The 24308-nt window shown below is 43.9% G+C and overlaps 1 protein-coding gene across 2 annotated transcripts in view; it reads left to right on the top strand.

The window, feature by feature from the left end:
• RFTN1 (raftlin, lipid raft linker 1) overlaps positions 1–24308 on the top strand; it is a 204102-nt gene that overhangs the window by 13613 nt on the left and 166181 nt on the right. For both annotated transcript variants that reach the window (XM_039250580.1, XM_039250581.1), the window contains exon 2: positions 4602–4754. In XM_039250580.1, coding sequence (XP_039106511.1) covers positions 4610–4754 — 145 coding nt within the window. In that variant the 5' untranslated portion in view covers positions 4602–4609. The remainder of the gene's footprint in view (positions 1–4601; positions 4755–24308) is intronic.

Genomic DNA, 24308 nt, shown 5'->3' with positions numbered 1-24308 from the left:
TTTCCTAATCGAGGGCAGACCTTAATTAAACGTGTGATGAATGAATGCATGCACGTATGCATGAATTTCGAAAAGTTCCCTCCCACGTGGAGCTGATGTTTTCTGCATGGAGTTGGTCCACCATGTATTAAAGACAAACCTCATGCTAGGTTTGATTTGGAAATAATTGGTTTTCCAGAGTCTCACCATTTGAGAGATCTCTGCTTTCTGGTCATTTGCAATGTCTGACATCCTCTCCTTGCAGCCTAGCATCTCACCCTCCCGGTGATTACCTTATTTTCCTCCATAATCAGTATCCAGTCCCTAATTACTTTCAGTCAGTTTCTGCTAGAGAACTGTATGTGTATTTTGGCTCTTTTCCCACTGTCTCACCACAGGAATGGGGAAGGACCTCCTCTCTTTGCTCTACCTTTGAAGAGCTTTTGGAAGGTTTTTCTCGGTACTTTCTTTGATGCTTGAGAGGCGCATACCCATGGGTGCAGGCATGTCTTCTGAGAAGACAAAGGTAGAAACAAAAGAAAAAAATCCCCTGTGTGACTGTCCTATAGGCAAAGCTGATCAGTGATCCACTCACACATAAAATGAGTAACTTGATTCACGTCAGGCGTCAATGTGAGGTGACCGTCGGAATATGGAAGGGCAGAGCTGTGGGGGCTGCATGGACCACAGATAAAGTACCAGGAGAATCTCATTACACAGAAGTGATGTTTAGCATGTGTCTTTTATAGAAACAGACAACAATGAAAGGAGAAATAGCCAGGAATAGCACCATGCTCACGATTCCACCCAGTGAGCTGATGCTGCAGAGTGAGCAGGGGGTAGAGGGGCTAATCTGTCAGTCTCTCAGAGGGTCTCACCTTTCGCCATGCCTGTCCTGGGGTCAGCATCTGGCCACTCTGAGTGTGGAAAGAGAAGCATCATTCATTAACAGGACCTCTGCACTTAACCACACAGCCCAGCAATCTCACTCCTAGGTATTACCCTAGAGAAATGAAACCTTCAGTCCTCATAAAAACCTCTGTGTGAATGTTTATAGCCGTTTTGTTCAAAATCACCTGGACACAACCAAAATGCCCTTCCAAGGGCAAATGGCTAGGACAGGACCTCTAAATACAGGCAATCTCTACTGGTATTCTACTGAGGAGGCAACAGGCCATGGTCTTTTTGAACAAATTTGGTGAATGAGTTATATGTTGCACGATGAATCACCCCAAAATGTAGAGGCTGGAAACAAACAATGGTGTATTTTGCTCAGGGATCTGCAGTTTTGGCAGAGTTTGGTGGAAACAGCTTGTCTCTGCCTCACATGGTGTCAGTGTCTTGACTGAGACAGAGGCTCAATTTCCAAGATGGCTCACCAGCAAGATGGCTGGCAAGTTGGTGCTGGCTGTCGGTTCCTCTCCACATGGGCCTCCCTTTGGGGCTGCTTGGGCTCCCTCATGGCACAGTGGCTGGGATCCAAGAGTTGGCATCGCGAGAATCAAGAAGTAGGTGCTCCTAGTTTCTAAAGGTCCAGGTCCAGAAGATGGCATGGTGCCGTTCTGCTATATTGTATTGATCATATTGTATGGAGCCCAGATTCAGGGGAGGTGACGTAGATCCCACCTTTCAGTGGCAGGAGTGTCAAAGGATTTGGAGGACATATTTCAAAACCATTACACTTACCATTTACCTTCTGCCCTATTACCCCTGAGGCAGATGTGCTTTCACTGAGATGCTTCCTGAATGTCCGAGAGGATGTGCAGCCATACCAGGCACCAAATGCCTGCATCTGGCAAAGCTGTTCCCTCTACTCTACCCTCTGCTTCCCACCTCTCCTGCCCTCCAAGGCCCAGACTCATCCCTGCCCCATGCTCCTTGTGGGATTCTAGTATGAGCTCTGAAATCTCACATAGTAAAGTGTCCTGTTGTTAGGCACTGTTCTATCTTACTTTTCCTCCATTGTGTAAGCTACATTTTTCTGGTTTGAGCATAGTAGGGACTGTAATGGATAGTTTTATTTTATTTGTTTTAGAGAGAGAGAGAGCACACAAGCAGGGGAGAGAGGTAGAGGGAGGAGGAGAGAAAGGGAGAGGGAGAATGAATCCGAAGCAAGTTCCACGCTCAGCACAGCCTGATGCGGGACTTGTTCTCACGACCCTGGGATCATCACTTGCGCTGTAGTCAGGAGTTGGATGCTCAACCGACTGAGCCATCTAGGCACCCCACTGTAACAGAGAGTTTTAGAATGACGTGAAAATCTTTACCATTTTGAGAGGGGGTTGACAGGAGAACACAGGAACTGAAACGAACACGGTTGTGCCAGGAGTGAATAAGGTAGGGTCCTCAACACAAAAGAGTAAGAAAAGCAAATTCACACTAAGGTTTTTTGCCCACAACTGCTTCATACGGCTGCCTTCCCGAAGAGTCATACTATAAAAGCAGTTGCTTAATTGGAATTGTACATATTCCAATGAAATGACCCCCTGAAGTTTCAGACCTTGAGGATTTACCAATATTACAGCTTTGCTGCTGGATGGTACTGTCGATCTCTTCTGTGTCAGACCACATAGATGCTTTACCCATGGCCTTGTCATGTCCTTTGAGATAAGCACAGTGCCCTTTGGGGTGAATTTAGGCAGAGACCTCAAGTTTGAGACCATCTGACCGAAACCTTAAACTCAAAATTGTTAATTGGGAGAATTTTTCTGATGCTTCATGGCATGCCATCCCCCACCTCCTTCCACCTCCTTAACTTTTTCTGAGTCTTTTTAGTCATTCTCTCCTCTTTTTTCTCTATTCTCAGGAAACCTGTCCTTTATAGAAGACGTTAACTCATACTAAAGTGTTAAAGGCTTAATTTGTTGCCCTTCCCATGGAGGTATTTGTGGTTTCCAAGGAGATCCTGAGGGAGAGTGACTCTAACTTCAAAGGAATGAATCTCTAATGCTAGGATTTACCTTATTAGGATAACAAGAATGGGAGGATTTTTGAGGAATTGGTTTCTGGGTTTTTTTTTGAGAGCCCTGAACACACATTCTTTCCTAAGGAGGTAGGTGTGTAAGTGACTTACTTGGTGAGTCTCTGGGTGACTTCTGGTTCTGTTCTGATAACAGTGTTCATCTTGCCAGGTTACCTGTTCCCCAGTACACAGGAGCCTTCCTGTCCACCTCTCTTCTGCTTTGCCTCAGCAGATGCCCCTTGGTTTGCTTTTTAGCAGTTAAATACGCAGCCTCTGTACATATCAGCTATTATATCTGCAGAACTACAGAGTATTTTACGAGTAATCAGTTCATGCAGCTTGCACATAAATCATCTCTGCTCCGGCCCTTTGGACACTAATGTTCCCTTATTAAGGCGTAAGTAAGCCTTCCTGTTCTCATCCATCCTTCCAGACTTTTTTTAATTACTGAAAAGTATTGCCTGGTTGTCACGACACCACTCTCTCCCGCTCTTGCCCTCCCCCCTACACTTACTGCCTTTTTGAGATTCATTTTGTTTTTCTGGAGCTTGCCAATTTGCCTTAGGAAGCTGGGTACCTTGTGAATGGATTAAGCCAAAGGAAATCCTTAATCTCTAAAAGGAAGCGGTCACCACGTTTCTGTTTGTGATATTCTTGGCCAGTTAATATTTTTGTGAAATATGTTCTGACGGCAGCTCCGCTGCTCCAGAGAAGGAGGAAGAAGTTTTGGTCATGCTCAGTGCACCAAAGGAAAATATCTTCTGCTGAAGCCTGGAGAGTGGATCAAAAGTCATTTTGTGAATGTCAGTCTGCCTAAATAAACAGAGAACTTCGTTGTTTTTAATCCCTCAAAAGGCTGGGAGCTCAGCCCACCCTAATATGCACAATTCCAGCATTTCTCCATTTTCCCTTCAAACAATAGCCACAGATCTTTAATACATGTCGGTTTCTGATTTCCATTTTCTCTTGGCCTGCTATTAGTGTTCAGCCAGTCTTCAGTTTGGTCTAAAATGATTCTCTGAGAGCGTGAAGCATACTATTATTTCATGTGGTTTGGTCTAAAAAAGAATGAAAGGGGGACTTTTAGGTGAAGCCCATAAAAATTCCACCGTCTACTTCTAGAGATGTTTTATGAATATAAATTCTTGTCTAAATAATTGCTGGTGAGGGCAGGAAGGACTTTGGAGTTTAGAGATTGTACCAACAACTTACTGTTCTTTCTTAGCAACCACAGCGAAAGGGACACGTCTCTTGCTTTTGTCCTTTCAGATGGGCTGACACCATAATGTACCACATTGCTTTTAAGATCTCATTTTTTAATCCTGTGTACAGACTATAATGGCACTGAGGCAGTCTGAGGTATTATTTTCCTCAGATGCAGTGAAAGAAGATAGAAGACAAGTAGGCTTTCGGTGTTCCCACAGATGTGTGGATGGCTGGTAATGGTGTCCTCACAGAAGGAGAAGCCAGCCTGGGTACTGAGCACAGTTCCTCAGGGGATCAGACCATCCACTGAATTGTACTCTAGATGTCATAAAGGCTGAGGTCCTTTATGTAGTCTTCAGGGAAAACCGGGGTCTTTTACACTGTGGTGTTTAAAAACAAAATCTCAGAAAAAAAAGATCACCCCCCCCTCTTCTTTTTTGGCTTTTGCTTGCAGCTGCTGAAATGGGTTGCGGACTGAACAAGTTAGAGAAACGTGACGACAAACGGCCTGGAAATATCTATTCAACTTTAAAGAGGCCTCAGGTGGAAACCAAGATAGATGTGTCCTATGAATACCGCTTCCTGGAGTTTACTACCCTGAGTGCGGGTGAGTATGGGTGGCCTTGCCCTCCTGGAGGCGGGTGAGATCAGCCCAGCCCCGCACCCGAGGTGTGTCTCCCCACCCAGGGCAGGGCTGGTGGCACCTCCCACCACCAGGGAGGTGAGCGGGGCGAGGGGCTGTGGGGAACTGGTAAAGGTGGGCCTTTGAAAACATACTGCCTTTGGAAATCCAGATTTTTGTGTGCAACTTTTCACTTTGGAAAAGATAGCAACTAATTTAAATTGTAACACGTTAAAATCATGTGGGCGAGTCAAATAGTACATACATGCTGGTGGGCCCCGTTTGGCCCACGGGCCAGCTAGTTTGCACACCTTTTCATAGGGAGCCATACGGAAAAAGGAAATTTTGCCTTATCTTCTATTGGGTCTGTCCTTCACTTCCCCCAATTTACCTGCCTGCTGTCTGACATCTTTCAAGAGTGCTTGTCCATCGGGGCTTAGCTTTGCCTCATCCGAGCTGGAGGGTGTCCAGGTCACCTCACTAACAGTGTCCCAGTGGCTCTGGGGTGGCTGGCAAAAGGTAGCATTTTCACCCAGAGGAATTGCTGAGCACCGGCTGTGTGCACAGTGTTGGGCTGAAGCTGTGGGGCAGTCATGCCGCAGGTCTGATTGCCTGCAACTTCTTACCCAGTGGGAGAGAAGACTTGTACACATGAAAACAAGAAAACCCACAACAGGCTATAATTGTAAGCAAGAAAATATGTAAGATATGTTTTCAGAAGAGGAGAGATCATTCTTCTGGTGTGGATGGCAGTCCCTAGAAGTTGTAAGCAGACACAGGCGCTCACTAACTAAGGCCTTTCTCCCTGGGCTGCGGGGTATATTTTAAGCTTCTGTTAAAACGGAAAAGAGAATTAGTGGGAAAAGCCCTCATATTTGGCACCTGAGTCTGGCCCAGCTGTGGAGGAGCCGGACTAATCACTAGGCCTGCAGGGTGTCCTTCTGTCTAATGGGCACATGAAAACCTGCCCCACAGGGCAACTGTGAAGACTAAGAAGAGGAAAGATGTGAGAAGGTCTTAGCACAATGTTGGGCACATAGTAGGACAGCTAGTGTTACTGCCGCTTCTGTTCCTACTGAGAACACCTCTGTGCCAAGGCTCCCGCTGCTTCTTGAGCCCTGAGAGAGATGGGCAGCCGGGCCTCTCTGCAGGGATGTTTTGTGGGTCCCTGTACATCCCCCAAACTGAGCCTAGCATCTTCCTCATCAGACTGGCTTCCTGCTGGTGCACTTGATGAATAATGTCACCACCATCCTCGTAAACAGTCATACTTGACACCTTAGTCATTCGTGACCGTGCCGTCTCCTTGCCCACCATTTCCATTGCGTCACCCACGCCTATTAAAGCTGTTTCTGAAAATGCTTGTAATATAGCTTACGTAACACAAGCAAATCTGAACACAAAAGTATTTGGAGTGTTTGGTCATCCATTATTTGTTCAGTGAGTATTTGTGTGCCTGCAATGGTTTAGGCATTGTAGAATGATTAAGGAGAAAACCAAAGCCTGTATAGGAAAAGAAATTGCAAGGAAATATACCGACATGTTCAATATTGATTGTTAGGAAGCTGAGAATATGGGGTAATTCTTTTTCTCTTTTATATACATATATGTATATATTTGCATCGTGTTGTATTTCTTTGTTATTAAGAAGAGTAATTTTTGCTCATAGGAACTTCCAGAAACATGTGTCCTCCTCTGTGTACCCACTGCTCCTTTACTTATCGTCTGAGTTATTCCCCAACCTCCTGGTTAGTTTCTCTGCTGCCTTGTGCTCTGGTCAGAGCACCCACATTGCTTTGCTACATTGTGCTTTCTTGGATTGAATGACCTTTTGTTTTCGGGTTGCAAAATGAGCACACCTCCATTAGTATAAAGTTAGGAAAACACTGGACAAATCCCAACTGATCTCCCTGCATCTACCCAGGTCCCCTATAGATCATGCCACTCTTCTGCTCAAAGCCCTGCTGTGGCTCCTCCACAGCCTGAGTGGCACCAGCTACTTTCTGCCCTCATTCTCCAGATGTTTGTCCTGCATGTTATGACATTTCAGTCTTGCTCTTTCTTTAACCCTCCAGGACTCCTCAGGGCCTTTGCACTATCTGTTTCCTCTGCCTGGAAGTCCTCCCAGATATTCCCTTGGCTCAAACCCTTAACCTCCTTTTCCGTAAAGCCCTTCCTGACCACCTATTTAATATTTCTACCTATCCCCCAACTCCGCATCCCTTTACTCTCTTGATTTCCTCCATAAACACTTCTTACCATCTACAGTGCTATATATTGGAGCACCTGGGTGGCTCGGTGGGTTAAGCTTCAGACTTCGGCTCAGGTCATGATCTCACAGTTTGTGAGTTTCAGCCCCGCCTTGGGCTCTGTGCTGACAGCCTAGAGCCTGGAGCCTGCTTGGATTCTCTGTCTCCCTCTCTCTCTGCCCCTCCCCTGCTCATGCGCTGTTGCTCTCTGTCTCTCAAATAAACATTAAAATAAATTAAATTGCTATATATTTTGTTTATTGTTATTTGTTTCCTCATTTGTGGTCTGCTTTCTTTCATTAGAAGATAGAATTCCTCACAGTTCAGGATTGTGTCTATTTTAGTCTCTGTTGTGCCCTCAATACTTAGAACAGTGCCTGGCATATAGTAGATAATCAATAAATATTGTTGAATGAATATATTTTTATGTCCTGCTTTTTTTCAGCTTAACATTGTATAGTGAGGCTGTATCCTGTCATTCCATATGTTCCCAGAATATGATTTAATGGCTGCATATGATTTAATCATTTGGCATACCATAATTTATTTAACGGTCTTCTTTTATTGGACATTTAAGTTATTTCGGGCTTTGGGCTATTATAAATAATGCTGGCATAAGCAGTGCTGTACATAAATCTTTGTGTGCATTTTTGATTATTTCCTCAGGAATTACTGAGTTGAAAGATATGAATGTCAGGACTCTTGATAAATTGCCAGATTGCCCTCTAGATAGGACCTATTTGTGTAAAACACAGATCTGATCGTGCTGAACCCTTTGGCGGGTTCCCTTGGAAAAATGCAGTGGAGATTCCGCCTGGTGCCTAGGGCCTTCCTCAGCTCTTCCTTGCCCCTTCTGGACCCTCCCCTACTTGGAGGACACCGGGCCTGGCCCCGCCCCCTCCCACCCAGCTTCGGCTCCTCCAGCATCACAGAGCCTGCCCCGCCCCTCAGCCCTGGCCAGAGTCCCACCCACCTGAAACTTCATCCACCCACGTCCATCCATTGCAGTTACTCTTCTCTGCACGCCTGCTGTTTGTCAGTACCATCCTTATGACACTTTTATTACATCATATATTAAACGTGTTTGTGTTTCCTCGAGGGCAGAGATCAAGCCTTGCTTATCTTTCTGTTCGTCTTTCTTGTTCACACTTTTTAGCTGAGAATAGCGTGCCCTACATAACTAGGTTCTGATAAACCAAAGTACGAGTTAGGTATGCTGACTCGTTTTCCTGGCAGCCCCTTGAGTTCTTTTCCAGAAGTTCTAACGGGATCATTTGTGCCTGCTCCAGAATGGAGCCGGCATTTGTTCAGAGCCTACTGTGTGCCAGGTCCTATGATGGGACATCTTCTCTACTTTTTCACCTTTATTGAGATGTAATTTAAGCACATCACACTGCATGTATTTAAAGTGTTCAGACCCATGAAACCATTACTTTATCAAGAGGCAGGATATTTCCACCTCCCGGAAAGTTTCTTCCTGCTCCTTTGTAATCCCTCTTTTCTTCCAGTCCTCTGTCTCCAGACAGCCAATGATATGGTTTCTGTCACTGATTTTGTTTTCTAAGATTTTCTGTAAATGGAATTATGTGGTATGTACCCTTTTTGGTCTGGCTTTTTCCACTCAGCTTACTTATTTATCTTGAGATTCATTTACGTTGTTTCATGTAACAGAGTAGTTCATTCTTAGTTTATGGCTGAGTAGGATTCTATCCTGTGAGTGTGTCTCAGTTTGGTTTTCCATTCACGTGTTGTTGGACATTTGGGTCACTTCTGGTTTGGGCTGTTAACCAATTAACATTCATCTTTGTGTAGCTTCTTATGTCATTTTATTCTCCCAGAAACCCAGCGAGGTGTATGGGGATACACATCCCTTTTCTGCAGATGGGTAACCATTACTCGAGGTTAAGTAACTTTTCTAAAGATGCAGTGCTAGGAGGTGCTTGGGGTGGAATTTGAACTTAGGTCTCTTGGGCCTCAGAGCTCTTATGCCTCGTATACTGCAAGGTGCTAGACAAATAGGCATTGACACCAAATAGTACATTCTTGTTAGAAAATTTGTGTTGTTGTGTATAGGGACATAAGGATATTCCTCTCCCACATTGTTTTGGCCATCGAAGATTTTTAAGTAGCACTTGATAGCCTTGTTTATGATGGAGAAGATGCTTAACAAATTGCAAGTTGGAGAAAAGGTGTGGACTCACCCACCTGGTGGCTTAGGCAGAAAGGAGTCGCGCACTTTTATGAAAGTCAGAATTGGTGAACGCGGTTTTGTTCTTCCCCTGCTCAGAGCTCAGTGCTATCGTGGTTGATATTGGAACATGCAGTGCCACTTGTTGGGCTGACATAGGTGAAAAGCAGCAGGATCCTCAAAGTGAAGCACATACGCTGCCAAAAATCTCAATTCTGAGTGATTTGATTGAGTCTTAAATTTTCAGTTAACTCTGGTCACCAAGGGATGAACCTGCCCATTGGTGGGTTTCATCACAGACAGAGGCCCCTAAAGCGCCACAAGTTCTGCAGAATGGTGCCTCATTATCCCTCTTGTACATATGTTGTGCCAGCTTCTCTGTGCCGGGCCACTCTAATACCACTTGAAAGCTACCTATGTCAGCTCCATGAGAATCGGTTGTGATTTATACTTGTTTGATGCTGGGGACAGTTGGCACCTGCCTAACGAGGCTGGTGCCCAGGGCTTGGTTCTTGCTTAAACCATCTAGTCCTGTGTCATCTTGTGCAGGAGCCATCTGTATTTAAATGTAATAATTAAAATTAAGTACAATTAAATCTTCAACTCCTCTGTCACACTAGCCACATTTCCAGTGCTCACCAGCCACATGTGGACAGTGCAGGTACAAAATATGGTGAGTTCCATGGGACCATGCTGTTTTAGTCTGTTTTCAAGGGAGGATACCTTGGTTCCACATCTGACTATGTATCTCTAACTCAGATTAATGTGCCATTTTCATTATGAAAGTTTGCCCATGGGTCGGCTAGGGACCATAAGATGACAATTCATGGATTCCATAGATAACTTACTGAATGTTGACTTGGAGCCAGATTTGTGTCCTGAGGACATATGGGTGAACCAGACAGGAGGTTTTCCCAGTTGGCTAGTTAGCTCAGCTGCCCTGACACAATACTCCAGACGAGGCAACTTAAACCACAGATATTTATTTTCTCACAGTTATGGGGACTGAAAGTCTGAGATCAGAGGGCCAGCATGGTTGGGTTCTGGTAAGAGCCTTCTTCCTGGCTTGCAGAGGGCTGCCTTCTTGCTGTGTCCTCGTGTGACTGAGAGAGGGACGGTGAGTGAGCTCTGTCATGTCTCTTTTTATAAGGACATTAATCCTATTGGATTAGATCCCCACTCTTATGACCTCACTTAACCTTATTTCCTTACTCCAAATAGTCACACTGGTTGACACACACACAGAATGTTGACTCAAAAGTCAATATCTGACTTTTGAAGGGACGCATTTTCAGTGCATAGCATCAGTCTAGTCCACTAGCCTAGATCGGTCAAAATCACTTACAGATGAAGAACCTGGCAATTGTGGGACTTGATGCTAGCATGATGATGATAAAGGGGACATGGTAGCCTCTAGTCTTGTTGAAATGTGTGTGTTGAGGAAAACTTGAGACCCACAGGTGGATTTGGAGTTAGTCAGACAGAAGATTGAGGGCCCATTTTCTGACAGAGACAGAGACAACCTGTGGGAGGGTCAGAAGCTGAGGACAACATTAATAAATGGCAGGCTGTAGGCAGCTCAGTTTGGTTGGACCTTTGGGAGAAGTAAGTGGAGGCCAAATGAGTAAAGATCTTGGGTCTTGGACTGAGAGGGCTGAAGGGTTTTTAAGGTGAGGGAAAGGGTGGGTGACATGTCCAATTCACATTCTGGAAAGCCTACTCTGGGTTTACAATGGAGAAGAATGGAAGGGGTAAAACTGGGAAAGGAGAAACCATTTGGAAGCCATTGCAGTCATCGGGCAAGGGGTGAAAGTGGCCTCTGCTGAGGGAGTAGCAGTGGGGACAAGAGGAGTGGGTGGGGTCAAAAGAGATTAGGAGGGGTGGTTCTGGGGACTGACTGGCAGGTGAGGAGGAGTGAGGGACTGGCGGAGTGCTGCATGGCCTGCTGGGCACATGCCACCCCCCACCCCCCCCGCCCCCGGTACTCAGATTCTGCTTTCAAGCATTTTCAAATAACACATTCAGTCTATCATCCAAGTAGCCCTGGTCTCTCTCCCTCTCCCTCTCCCTCTCCCTCTCTCTGTCTTTTTTCAGTTGAGGAAACGGCTTTGACAGGTAGCAAGTAGTAAGTGGGACCAGAACCCAGGTTTTAACTCTCTTCACACAGGATTTTTCAACTGCACATGAAAGAGAACTCCGTGCCAACCTGTCTGGCCTCCTGAATGGTGTCTGTGTATTTATTTAAATAGCTCTATTAAAGGTATAACTTATGAGCAATGAAATGCACCCACATTAAGCATGTGGTTTGATGAGTTTTGATAAATGTAAGCACCCATGTAACTGCTACCACACTCAAGATACAGAATTTTCTCATCACCCCAGAAAATCCTCTCATGCCTCTCCTGAACTCATGCTGCTGATAACTGCTCATCCGCATTCTGTCACTTTAAGTTAGTTTTGCTTCTTATAGAATGATGTAGGGGTTGGATCATACAGTGTATAGTCGGAGAGGGCAAGATGGCGGAGAAGTAAGGAGCTCCGTACTTGCACTCGCGCCCATACATCACACATACAGTGTATAGTCTTTTGTGTCTGACTTCTTTAACTCAGTATGATGCTTTTTTGACTCATCTGTGCCGTTGTATCAGGAGCTCATTCCCTTCTGTTTCTGAATGATATTCCATCATTTGGATGTCCCACAAGTGGTTTCATCATTCTTCTGTTGAACATTGGGGCTGTTTCCAGTTTGGGGCCATTATCAAAAAAGCTGCTATGAACGTTTGTGAACAAGTCTAGTGTGGGGACATACATTTTCATCGCAGTTGGGTAAATGAGGAGTGGAATTGCTGGATTATTTGGTAAATGTATGTTTACCTTTATACAGAACTGCCAACTGTTTTCCAAAATAGTTGCACGATTTACATTTCCAACAACGATGCACAGGAGTTCAGAGTTAGTACCTTCCTTTTTTATACATGCTAATAAGAGTCACTACTTATTCAGCATCTCATGTCATATGAGTCCATTTTAAAAGCTAACAATGATCTCAGGAGGTAGTAGTTACCTTCATGGTACAGACGAATAAATTGAGATATTGAGTTGTAAAAGCCACTTGCTCTAGGCCAACGAGGTGTTGGGTATTTGTGGCACATCCCGCCATCTTACCGAACAGCAGAGGCATCACTTAGGGCTCTGTTGGCTCCTGAGTCTCCTGCACATTGGCTGGGTTGAAGCAAAATTGAAGTGCTTGGACATGAAAAAGTTGAAAAGTATCTCCTGCTCCATTGCGTATCTTCTTCAAGTTCATCTTCTGTTTCTCCTCTTAACTTCTTGCTAATAAGTCATGTCTCATGACATGCATTACAGTTTCCAAGATTAGTTCACATTGCCACATTTTTAAAATTCTCTTTGTGGTTTTCCTGTCTAAGAGGTCTTAAAGAACTGACCTTTGGGATATTTTCTTCGACATTGTGCTGACCAGGATTTTGGCTGCCAGCAGCTTAGCCTTAAGCTCTGTATCTGAATTTTGGGTGGTCATGATAATGACACAGGATGACATTCGTTATTCAAAACATGCAAATTGTGCATTGAATCATTTCAGAGTCTGGGTAACCTTAGCCCTCACTGCAGCTGCAGAAGCAGCTAATAATCGTCTAAGTTGTTCTTTTTAACAACCAAGAAAAAATCTAATCTAAAAGGATGGATCATAATTTACATTGAGGCCTAAATATTAACAGATTAAAGTCTTTGGGGGCTATTGGGTGCCTAATAGCTAGTTCTATATCCCAACACTGTTAGCCTGTCCGATTTCATGGATCATGAAGGGAGGTGATAAGCAAGGTCTAAGGTATCAAAATAATGTTAGTCTCTGGAGAAAGCTTTTAGAATGTATCATTTCCTTAAAGTAGTAGTTCTCCAGGTTGAGGATACATCAGAATCACTGGATGCACTCATTAAAAGAAGCCCAGGCTCTGGCCACAGAGTCCTGATTCATTAGGTCTGGGGCAAGGCCAATGAACTTGCATTTGTAACAAGTTTCCAGGTGATTTTCTTTTATCTGAGTAGAGATGGCAGAAGGAAAAAGGTATTTTTTTTAAGCAGAAAATAAAGTCAATAAATCCTTACATACCTAACTATACATTGTGACCTACCCATAATTTATTTCCATGTAGCTTGTAATATATTAGGAAGGACAGGGCATACTCCTAAGACAAAAATAGTACTAGTGGACACAATGATTCTCAAACTTTGCTTAAAAAATTCCCATGCCCACCCTACACCCCAGGTCACTTCAGTCAGTCTTGGGGAAGGGACCCAGACATCAGTATTTTGTGTGACTACAGGTGAGGCCAGTATGCAGCTGTGGTTGAGAATGAGTGAGTGGGTATAAAGTGCTAGATGGTGGGTGTAAGTGCAGGTACCCTCACTGGTTACCCTCAGGTGGGTCACATGTGCTGAGATTTTGTTTCCCTTCAGTCTTTGTGCTGATGGACTCTCCTACAGGTTGCCTCCAGTTCCCCGGCGACTGGTTTTGCCTCCAGTTGCCTGATGACAGGTTTCTTTCCCCAGAATGCTGAGCGATTGTGTGACATGGTGTAGGTTGGGAGGCCCTGGAATAAACAGTTGTTCTCAAACTTTAGCAACACGAGAATCACAGGATATAGATTGCTGCACCCCTACTCCTAGAATTCGTCATTCTGAAGTCCTGGGGGTGGGAAGGCAAGATTTTACATTTCTAGCAAGTTCCCAGGTGATGCTTCCTCTTGGTATTGCTGCTACAGGGACCACACTGGAACCACTGGCTTAGGCCATGGGCAGTGACTCCTGCTCTCCCCAAGCAGCCAAAAACATCCTCTTTACCTGAATTCTCCACATTTCCATTGTAACTGAAAAGCACCTGTCCCCAGTGGGCACCCCACTTCCCCAGGGTACCCTAAACCTTAAATGGTTATCCATCAGAAAAGCCAACATTTCTCAGACTGACTCCCTTTTATCTCACCTTCTTCCCCTGACAGTTGTCCCATGAACCTACTTGCTGTTCCTGAGATGGAACCACTCATCCCCACCCCTCAGACTCTGCATGTACAGTTCTCCATGTGGAGCACTGCCTCCCCTCCACCATACTCCAAGGCTGGGTCCTCTCTCTCCTGAAAGGTCCAGGGAAAGCTTCTCTTCCTCCAGGCTCTCTTCCCTGAAAGTCCATCCATAGTGGTTGAGGGAGACAGAGGAGGTCACAGGTGGGAAGGATGGATTTGAGGATGAGAAGCTGTGCCGATGGGTTTTGAGGGTTTGCAAGGTGGTTGCTGGGTTCAGGTGAAAGGAAGAGGAGTGAGAGATGGGCTTAGGGAGCAATTTCTTGCTGCCTAATGGATTTGTAGCCCATGGCCTGGGGTCTGCAGACAACCCCTTCTTGGCTCAGAGGCCTTGGCCCCCTCATTGAGGGTAGGAGATCATAGCCAGGTTCTCGGGACAGTCAGAACTGTGGCTCTGGCCAGAGGTGTAATACTCTGGCCAGTTGTATTTGGGGCCCAGTTATAACCCCAACATCTCGATAGACCTTTATTTTCAGTTGGATGGCTCATCACACTTAGCTCTAACCAGGCCACCTTAGAAGATGTGTAGGCTGTGGGTGGGCCCCACGTAACATGTGTCCTAGCCTCTTCCTTGGCTCTTTTCCGGAACTCTTAATTAAGTCCTCATCACTTCTGTTCCCTGTGCCCCTTTTTTGTTCCTTTGCTTTGCTCTTGCCAGCTTGACCAGGCCCCATACAAATGACTCGAGTTGAAAACCTAGAACAAGCTTGAGTCTGTGATAGATTAGGGAGTTGGCTAGGAGGGACACTTGGCTGCAGGGGCCTACAGGTGTGGGTCTCCCTTTATAGGGAAGTGTGACATGGGAAAGTATGGAAAGGAAGGAAAAGAATTGGGGGGGTAGGGTGGTTATTTGCATTATAGGAGGATTCTTGGTTTAAAGTGGGTTTCATCATGGGGTTCCTTTAGATGGAGCCTCGAGTGCTCTGAAGTGTTTGTTTTGCCATCCTTAATGAGGCATTTATTAACTTCTTTTTAAATATGATACCTGCAGCTTTAGAACAGAACAAATTCTTTATAATATTTGCAGCTCTTCAGCAGAATTGAACATAAAGTCACTGATGTTGATTTTTTTTTTTTTCGGATAAAACAAATCAACCAACCTTGAAGCAAAATGTCAGAAGCCGTGAAGGAGGGGAGGAGGAGGGATAGAAGGCAGGCCCCAAGCAGCCCTTGATGTTACAGCATAAGGCAGGAAGTCCCCTGGTCTGAGTTGGGGGTAATGTCTTTTTACATTCCCTAAACCTTATGTTCATTCCTGAGGGAGGGTCCTCCTGTTGCAGCCCTTAATCTTAATGGCAAAAAGACTGTTCTACTCCTGTGCTATCTCTTCACTCGCTGAGGATCCCTGCAGATGATGAGATTGTGACAGGAGCAATGGACCTGAATGATGATGTTGTTATTATTGGTAACAATAACAACAGTAATAACAGGTAATCAACCATGTACCATGCTCAGTGCACATTAATCCTCAACAGGATCTTGATTTTACAGATAAGTATACATAGCTCAGAGAGGTTACCTGAGATGCCTATGGTCACACAGCAAATATGTGATAAGGCTAGAATCAGAACTCAAACTTGCCTTTTTCAGATCCTTTGCTGATAAGAACTGTTGGCTGTACCACAGGTTTCTCTGGTACAGCTTTGAGGCTTGGTAGACTGACCTGTCATTGAAAGACCCCACTATGACAGCCTTCCCTTCAGTTGAGCCCTGCTCTAGGAAGCACTGTATGTTTTGGTGAATGACTTAATGGAGCTGAAAATGGCAACTGAGTGTTATGCTGTACAGGTTAACATGCAGGTTCATATGCTTGAACTCAAGTAATCCTGACAACTCTATGTGTGATTTTTCAGTCTTGTGGTATAGATGGAGAGGCTCACTCACAGGGTGGTTGTACAGGGCACAGCTTGAAGTCTTCTTATTCCACGTGTCCTGTGATCTTGCTGCTGCCCAGGACCTTCAGAGCCTGGGACTTGGAAACCATGCGAAGATCACACTGTCCATCACCTTTTGGGAACCACTTTCTTCTTTGCCAAGATCACAAATGTGGTTAATAACCCACTAGAGTATAGTGTTGGCTTCCTTTTGCTGCTGGTTTTAAAATAGGGCTGTTTGACCTCTAGCTCAGATTTGGAAGGCCAATTCTGAACTCGGGTACGTGTGGATGGCTGCCACTTAGTCCCAGTTTTGTCACTATGCCAAGCTCAGAGGTTATCCTGTGCTGAATATAGACTCCTCCTTTGCTGAAAATAGTATGTGCAGTAGGGTAGGGAAACATTTTTCTTCCCTAGAAAATCGCTTCTTGCTGCTCTAGGTAGCATCGACTTCTGTGAAACCATCTGTTCCTTCCAGTATAATTTCCAGACTATTAGATTAAACAGTTTCTCCTGACCCACTTTCAGCTTCTGTTTCCTTTCACCGTTCATTAATAAATTGTGTAGCAGAGTTTTCGTGGAGAGCGTGTGTGTATATTTATTTAATTTCAGTTTGGGAAACAGCAATTGTTGGGTGCTGTGAATTTATTTAATTTCCTACCCGTGTTTCATTTTTGTTTCAGTTTCTGTAATTGCTCTGAGTCGGTTGCTTTTTTTTGTTTGTTTTTAAGACTCACGAAAGGAAGTCAGCAGCATGAGTTATGAGTTGAGGTTCTGGTTGGGAGGTGTGCTAAAAACAGACCCTGTTTCTATACTGAGGATGCAGAATGGTAAGGAAATCGGTTCCCATAAAACATGTCTTACTGCAGATAAATATGCTTTTACAGAGTTTGCGGGGATTTTTAAAGATAAATGAGATAATATGCATGACATGGCTTTAAGCTTTTCTGAGCAAAGGTACCATATGCATCTTCTGTATCATTGTTGCTTTTGATAATGCAAGCAAGTCTATTAGTATTAATGTTATTGTTAAATATTCACTAATGGAGGTAATAAGATTAGATTTAAGAGGAAGGAAGGCATTCTTTGCATTCCTTTCTTAATGTAAAAATTCTTCCTGCTCTTTTCCCAGCTAGTCTGAAGCCAGAGCAAGAATCAACACTCAGTGTTGTGTGAGGAAAGGCTCAGGTTTGTATGTGTGTGTATGTGTGTCTGTGTGCAGGCAGTAAATTTTAGCGATTTAAGTCTGCCTTCAGTAAAATGAAATTTCATGGCGATGACTGTTATCAGTCAAAGCAAAACCAAATTATTTTTCTGCAGAATTCATAAAAGCAGCACTGTAGTAGTGGGAATAATTTTTATGTAATTTGGCCAAAATGAAACAGAAAACAAGTTAATGTTTACGTGTTCTACTAATTACTGTTACTAACGATATCGCTTCAAAGATGTTTTGTAAAGAGGCTTCCTCCAACACGTGGACCAGATTTCACCGATGCTTCAGAGAAAGGAGGCTTGTTGAATTGTTGAATTTTGTCTATGACATATTTTTAAAAGCAGCTCTGGTGTGAAACAGTAGAGAAGTCTGACTTCAAGTTGGATGTCACTGTCATTTTGTCTAGAAAGTCATTTGCTCAGTTCTGTGTTTTAGACATTCTAAAGCTGTTCTTTGTTTACAGGTCAGATCTTCCGATAAATAAAAATTACATAGGTGACGGGTACCTGCTACACTTACCAGCTACTGAGATGTTTTTCCATTGTGTTGCATAAACATACTTTTCAGGTGCATACATAGGATTTATTCGGAGGAGGATATATCAGTTTGATAGTCTTCTTCTCCAGAGAGGAAGGGGATTATTTCAGTTGGGTGTCCCAGGTGTAAATTCAGAATTGCTTAGTAAGCATGAGCACAGTATGGCACAATATGGAGTGAGTGTTGCTTTTGATCCAAGACTGGTAATATATTCCTAAGGGAGCTGGCATACTTGGTAGGGCAGACTTTCCGTAATGGAGAAAGCAGTCTTGTCTGACAGGCTTATTCAGGAAAATTAATTCATTGGATAGTTATTGATTGCTTGCTCTTTGTCAGGGCGGGGTCCCTCAGTGTAGGAACCAAAGTCTAAAACATCCCATCCAATTCTACATTATTAATGTCCTAACCCAGTGTCTGTTTTCCCATATCTGGACACCAGTCCAGTGCAGGCACAGCCTTTTTAGAGTCTGTGTTTTATCTTAGAAAAACATCTGTCTTGACTTACATGATCTACTTTTGACTTGGTGGGTGCTGCATGGCTGGAGATTTGTCTACTGTTTGGTAGGCACAGGAAGGCCCTGGAAATCTCGGACCAGGTCTGATCCCTGGGCCCACCAACTGCAGCGTGGAAAACCCCTGGGTTAGTGTTTCAACCAGACCAGCTTCCTGGGTGTGAGGGTCTTGGCTGGGCTGCTCTTGCCCACAGCCGAGTTTCTGGGGACTTAGTAGATGCATCCAGGGTGCCCTGGGCTTCAGTCTGTTATGGCTTTCTTGATGAGCAATGGTCTGCTTGGCCAGGGTGAGATAAGCTTATGAAAAAAAGTGACTGCCTGTTCTTCCAATAGCCTGGGCTGAGTTAATGCCAGGACTAGGGACAGGGGGAAGGGCATGGAGGGTTTTGAGGATTGCCTTGTTTTATCCCCCAAATTGGTGGCCCATCTGCTCATTTTCTTACCAGTATTTCTTGTGGATCTGGAAACTGTAAATTAATTCTTATTTCTATTTGGCAGTACTTACTGTGGACTTTATATAAATGGATTAGACTCAAATAACTAAAATCTAAGAAAAAAAAACCTATACTTTTTGCTAATACACTTTATTGTCTTTGGTATAAAGTGAGAATTCACATGTGGCTTAAGACAGGTGATGGGGACAATGCCTCAGAGAGGTGAAGGAACCAAGGTTTTGTTGTTCAAACTAGGAGGAATAGGAGTTGAGAGCCAGATTAACTGAGGTCAAAACAAAACAAAACAAAAAACGAACAAAAATACCTTCAAACTTTATGCTTACTAGTTGTGTGATATTCAGCAGCATGATACACACCCTCCAAGGTGGACTCCAATGACTCTCCTGATGGTCAAGACTTTATAATCCCCTTCCCTTGAGTGTGGAAGGACCTAGTGACTTCTAGTGAATATGATATCCTAAAAGATACCACTTCTGAGATTTGGCTACAAAACAATGGTGACTCCCATCTTGGACTTTCTCTTGCTCTCTTTCCCACTTCCTCTGAGTGAAGCCAGCTGCCATGTTGTTAGTTAGCCCAGTGGAGAGACCCACATGGCGAAGAATTTAGGGAGGCCACCTGCTGATAGCCAGTGAGAAACTGGGCCCTTGTCCAGCAGCCCTGGAGGAGTTGAGTCCTACAGATGCACATGTGCATGAGCTTGGAAGTAGGTCTTCCCCCACTGGAGCCTTGAGATCCTTCAGCCCTGGATGATGCCCTGAAGCCACCTTCATGATAAGCCTGGAGCCAAAGGCACCCAGCAAAACTTCACCTGGATTCCTGACTCACAGAAACTGTGAGGTAATAAATGTATGTGTTTTAAGCTGCTAAATTTGGGGGTAATTTATTACACATTATTATATAACTAATATAGGCAGTCCATGTGAAAAGCTTTGTTCTTTTTTTTTATACTTTAAATCCAAGTTAGTTAACATATAGTATAATAATGATTTCAGGAATAGAATTTAGTGATTCATCACTTACTTATAACACCCAGTGCTCATCCCAACAAGTGCCCTCCTTAATGCCCATTGCCCATTTACCCCTTCCCCTCCACACAGCACCCCACCAATAACCCTCAGTTTGTTCTCTGTATTTAAGAGTCTTTTATGGCTTATCTCCCTCACTGTTTTTATATTATTTTTGCTTCCATTATGTTCATATGTTTTGTATCTTTTTAAAAAATTATCTTTTAATATTTATTTTTGACAAAGAGACAGAGCACAAGTGGGGGAGGGGCAGAGAGAGAGAGAGAGAGAAAGGGAGGGAGGGAGGGAGGGATACAGAATCCAAAGCAGGCTCCAGGCTCTGAGTTGTCAGCACAGAACCTTACATGGGGCGCAAACCAAGAGCTGTGAGATCATGACCTGAGCCAAAGCGGGACACTTAACCAGCTGAGCCATCCAGGTGCCCCCATCTGTTTTGTATCTTAAATTCCACATTGGACTGAAATCATATGATATTTGTCTTTCTCTAACTATTTTGTCACCTAACATAATACTCTCTAGTTCAATCCACGTTGTTGCAAATGGCAAGATTTCATTCTTTTTCATCATCGAGTAATATTCCATTATATATACTACGTCTTCTTTATCCATTCATCAGTCGATGGACATTTGGGCTCTTTCCATACTTTGGCTATTGTTGATAGGAGAGCACAGACTTCAGATCCCTGTTCTGCCACTTACTAGCTCTGTGACTTTGGGAGAGTCACTTAACCTCTCTGTGCCTCAGTTTCCTCATCTATAAACATGAAATGTAGTAGTTTTGGCTTTCAGATTCTGTATTTCAGGAAGACTAACTTAGAAGAGGTGGAAATGGTTTTTAATTGACAGAATCCACAGTTGCTGCCCCAGTGAGCAGAAAGAAGGGGTTGTATTGCTGGCTTTTGTGCTCTGTGCCGCTTGGACTCCCAGACCAGGTGGCTGCCATGTAGCTGAGGGCATTTTTCCAGACAAGGAGGCAGCCAATGCACAGCACCTGAGGGACAGGTGCACCAGTCTGTTAGTCTGGAAGCAAATGATTAGTGTTCATTTTTCCATCCTTGCCCTTTCTTTGATGCCATGAGCCATGTCGGTAGCATCTCTCCAGTTTCATGGCTCCTGTTGAGCAGAGCATATCTCTTCTCAAGGCTGAATTATATGTTTAATAAAAGCCTTTTACTTAGACCACAGTTATTCATTAACCTGGTTGTAAATTGCTAAACCTGCCTTCCAGTTGTGAATGTCAAGATTTGTGGCATTTAAACATATTGATGAAATGTAAATGTCCTGTGGATACCCTTCCACAAAGCCCTAGCTCTTAGATAAGTAAATGACAGAGAAGGAGCTGGAAGAGATGGACATCCAAAGCCCTCTCTTAAATTCTCAAATTGCTCTTTACTGGATGCCAGCATCTGGTCACCCCTATCAGTAGTAATAACGTTTGGCTCTTCGCAAATGTCCCCAGTTCACTGTGAACTGGTTACTTGTAGATGCAACTTGAATTTATTTTCTCTTTTCTTTTTTCTTTTCTCTCTTTCTCTTCCTTTCTTCCTTTCTCTTTTCTCTCTCTCTCCCTCCCACCCCCCTCCTTCTTTCCTCCTTCCTTCCTTCCTTCCTACATCTGTCCTTCCTTCTTTTGTCCTTCCTTCCTTCCACTAGGTCCCTCTAATCCAGATACATACTCTAAAAATTAGCATCAAATTTTTGTCTGAGGAAAGAAAAAATACATATAAAGGATACTAGCTGTCTTCAATTGTTGAGGTTTCTTGTGTCTTCTTGCTGTTTTCACTTTATCTGCTCTCTAGCAGGAAAATAAAATTGCATTCGATTGACATACTCTCCTGCTGGGAACCCAAGATATATTACACCCTTTCTGTGTGTTCCTAGTTGTGATGAAATGGTGGAAAATCCCTGGCAACCTTAAATAAGATAGGCATCAGCGATTCGTCCAGAATCGGGAGGCAATATAATAATTTACTCATTTTTTCCCCATTAAAGAAACACCATAAAAGTTGAGGCAGCTAATACCATATGAACATCAGTGTGCTTTAATGGAACCCCATTAATAATTTACCTTAATAGTGTAATAGTTGCTGTTTTTGTGACCAAAAATTTGTTTCAAACCCTGCTTTATGGATGAAAAGCAGGATCAATTAATACTGAGTGATGATAGCCTCCCTGCAGAGAGAAAATGGGAAATCTTGGTGTCGTCATCCGCCTTGCGACTAAGAAATAGCTTTTCTTAATTGTTCGGAACATAGAAACCCAGGGGGATGTAATTCATTTCTCTCCGACTTGCAATGTAAATTGAAAGTAAGGAAAAATAACCACATGCCAAAGTGGGGATGTGAACTCAACCACTAAGTTATGTCTGACTTACAGGATTCGCTGGAAACGAGTGGACAGCTTTCCCTCACAAGATGGAGTATCTCCTTCCACAGTGGCATTGCTCGTACCTCTGATATCATGTGACCAGAGGGGTTTCTCTCCCATGGCATTATGGAGTCTCGTCCTGGAAGTCTACGCTCCCATATCTTCTCCTGGCTTATCCCTTCTTTTCATCTTGTCTCTGCTTAAATGCCACCTTCTCAGAGAGGCCTTCTCTTAAGGCTTTGCCTAAAATAACTCCTTCCTTTGCCCCATTCACTTTTATCTATCCTTCACTCCCTGCCTTACGTTCTTCATGGAACTTGTCATTATCTGAATCTGTTTTATTGTTTTGATATTTTTTATGGTATCCCCCAACCATAATGTAAGCTCCAGGAGGGCATAACTTGTCCTTGATCATTGCTAAGCCCTCAGAGCTTTGATACTGAGGGTGCTTGTTAAATGACTGAGTGAGTGAATGAAGCATGAGTGTAAAAATTCCATAATGCAAAATAATTTAAAAATTCTTGGACATGAAAAAAAAATTCTTGGATGTGCACAGCAGCCTTCTTTAAAGGTGTATTGACTTCAGGTAGATGACATAACTGAGTTGATCCTCTGAATGTGGATTGGTGCCATTATCCTTATATATTTGTGCCAATAGCCAGAAGTCCCACAATGTAACCATCTCATGGATATGATTTTTCTGCAATATGCTCTCAGAGAAATGTGCATCCTTATAGCAGTGGTCATAATTTCTTATTTCTTCCATGCCTTCTCCTTTGCTGAATTTTAAACACCTTTAGGATAGTATCTGTTTTTATCTCATTAACTGCTGTAGCCCCTGCATCAAGCGCTAAGCTACATAAGGCTGCTTCTGGGAGTAATGAAAGATGCTGGAGGCTGGAGCCAGCTGCTGCCACCGGGAGGAAGTGCCACAAAGAGAAGGAGGTCCCTTCTCCCCTCCCCTGCCAGCTAATTTCCATCTGGAGCCCCCACTGGTAGAGCCTAATAGGAACCTAAAAGGCAAGAAGGAATGCCATTTTCACAGTGTTGGCTCTCAACACATTAAGGTCTAGAAGGGTGGATGGACCTGAGTGACAGCGACCGAATGACCAGCATAGTCCACCCCTTCAGATTCTTGGCATCCAGACGTATTTCTGCACATTTTAAACTCCACAGGACAACACAACAACTTTGTTTCTGCCCAACAAGATGTAACTCCTCTTCATACAGTGCTCTTGCCTTTTCCTCAAGAAGAAGAGACACAGTGTCATTCTCTGGGAGACATGAGTGATTTTTCTACTTCAGTCTGTAGGATACAGAATGTTCGCATGGGACCGGAACAGCTAGAAGAGGCTGCAGTGTTCCTCAGATATGGCTGCCTTGAGTGTTCGGACTTCACCTTTGCCCTCAGGCAATACCTCACCTGGCTGGGGTTTATCACCTGGTGGAATAATCTAGGAATCTGAATCCTTAGTGGCCTCCAACCCCTGTTACTGTAGTTTTCCAATATATATTCTTGGACACGGAAGTAACAAGAGGCACTCCAGAGGCTGCCCTGGGTTCCTTTTTATAGCAAGAATCCAATTTCCCCTTGGAAATCAGGATTACTTTCCCAGCCAGTACAGTAACCACTTCTGGTGGTTCATAATCCAAAATGGCCAAGGGGCAGACTCACCTGCCAGCTCACTGAAACCATTGCTATATTGTCTGGTAGAAACATTCCTTCCTTGAGAACCAAGACCTTCACAACAGCAGATCCAAGAGTTGAATGGCCAGGAAGCAAAAAAAAAAAATCTATTAGGAAGAGGACCCATTCCTTCTTCCACCCCTTGGTTGTTAGAATTATGTATTCTGACTGTTGCAGAAATAGAACCTATTCTGTTTATATTCCTCGTTCTCAAAGAGTGAACTCGCGACTTGTCAGGATGCTGTCTCCCCATCTGGTTCCGCAGGGAATGTTGGGCCAGTCATTGGTGCTTCCCCCTTCCCCAAATAATGTAAAGATTTTTCCAAACATAGTGGG

This window comes from Hyaena hyaena, unplaced genomic scaffold (assembly GCF_003009895.1).
Source record: "Hyaena hyaena isolate Hyena2069 unplaced genomic scaffold, ASM300989v1 scaffold_375, whole genome shotgun sequence".
Lineage (NCBI taxonomy): Eukaryota > Metazoa > Chordata > Mammalia > Carnivora > Hyaenidae > Hyaena > Hyaena hyaena.
This window is presented reverse-complemented; position numbering and strand designations above follow the sequence as displayed.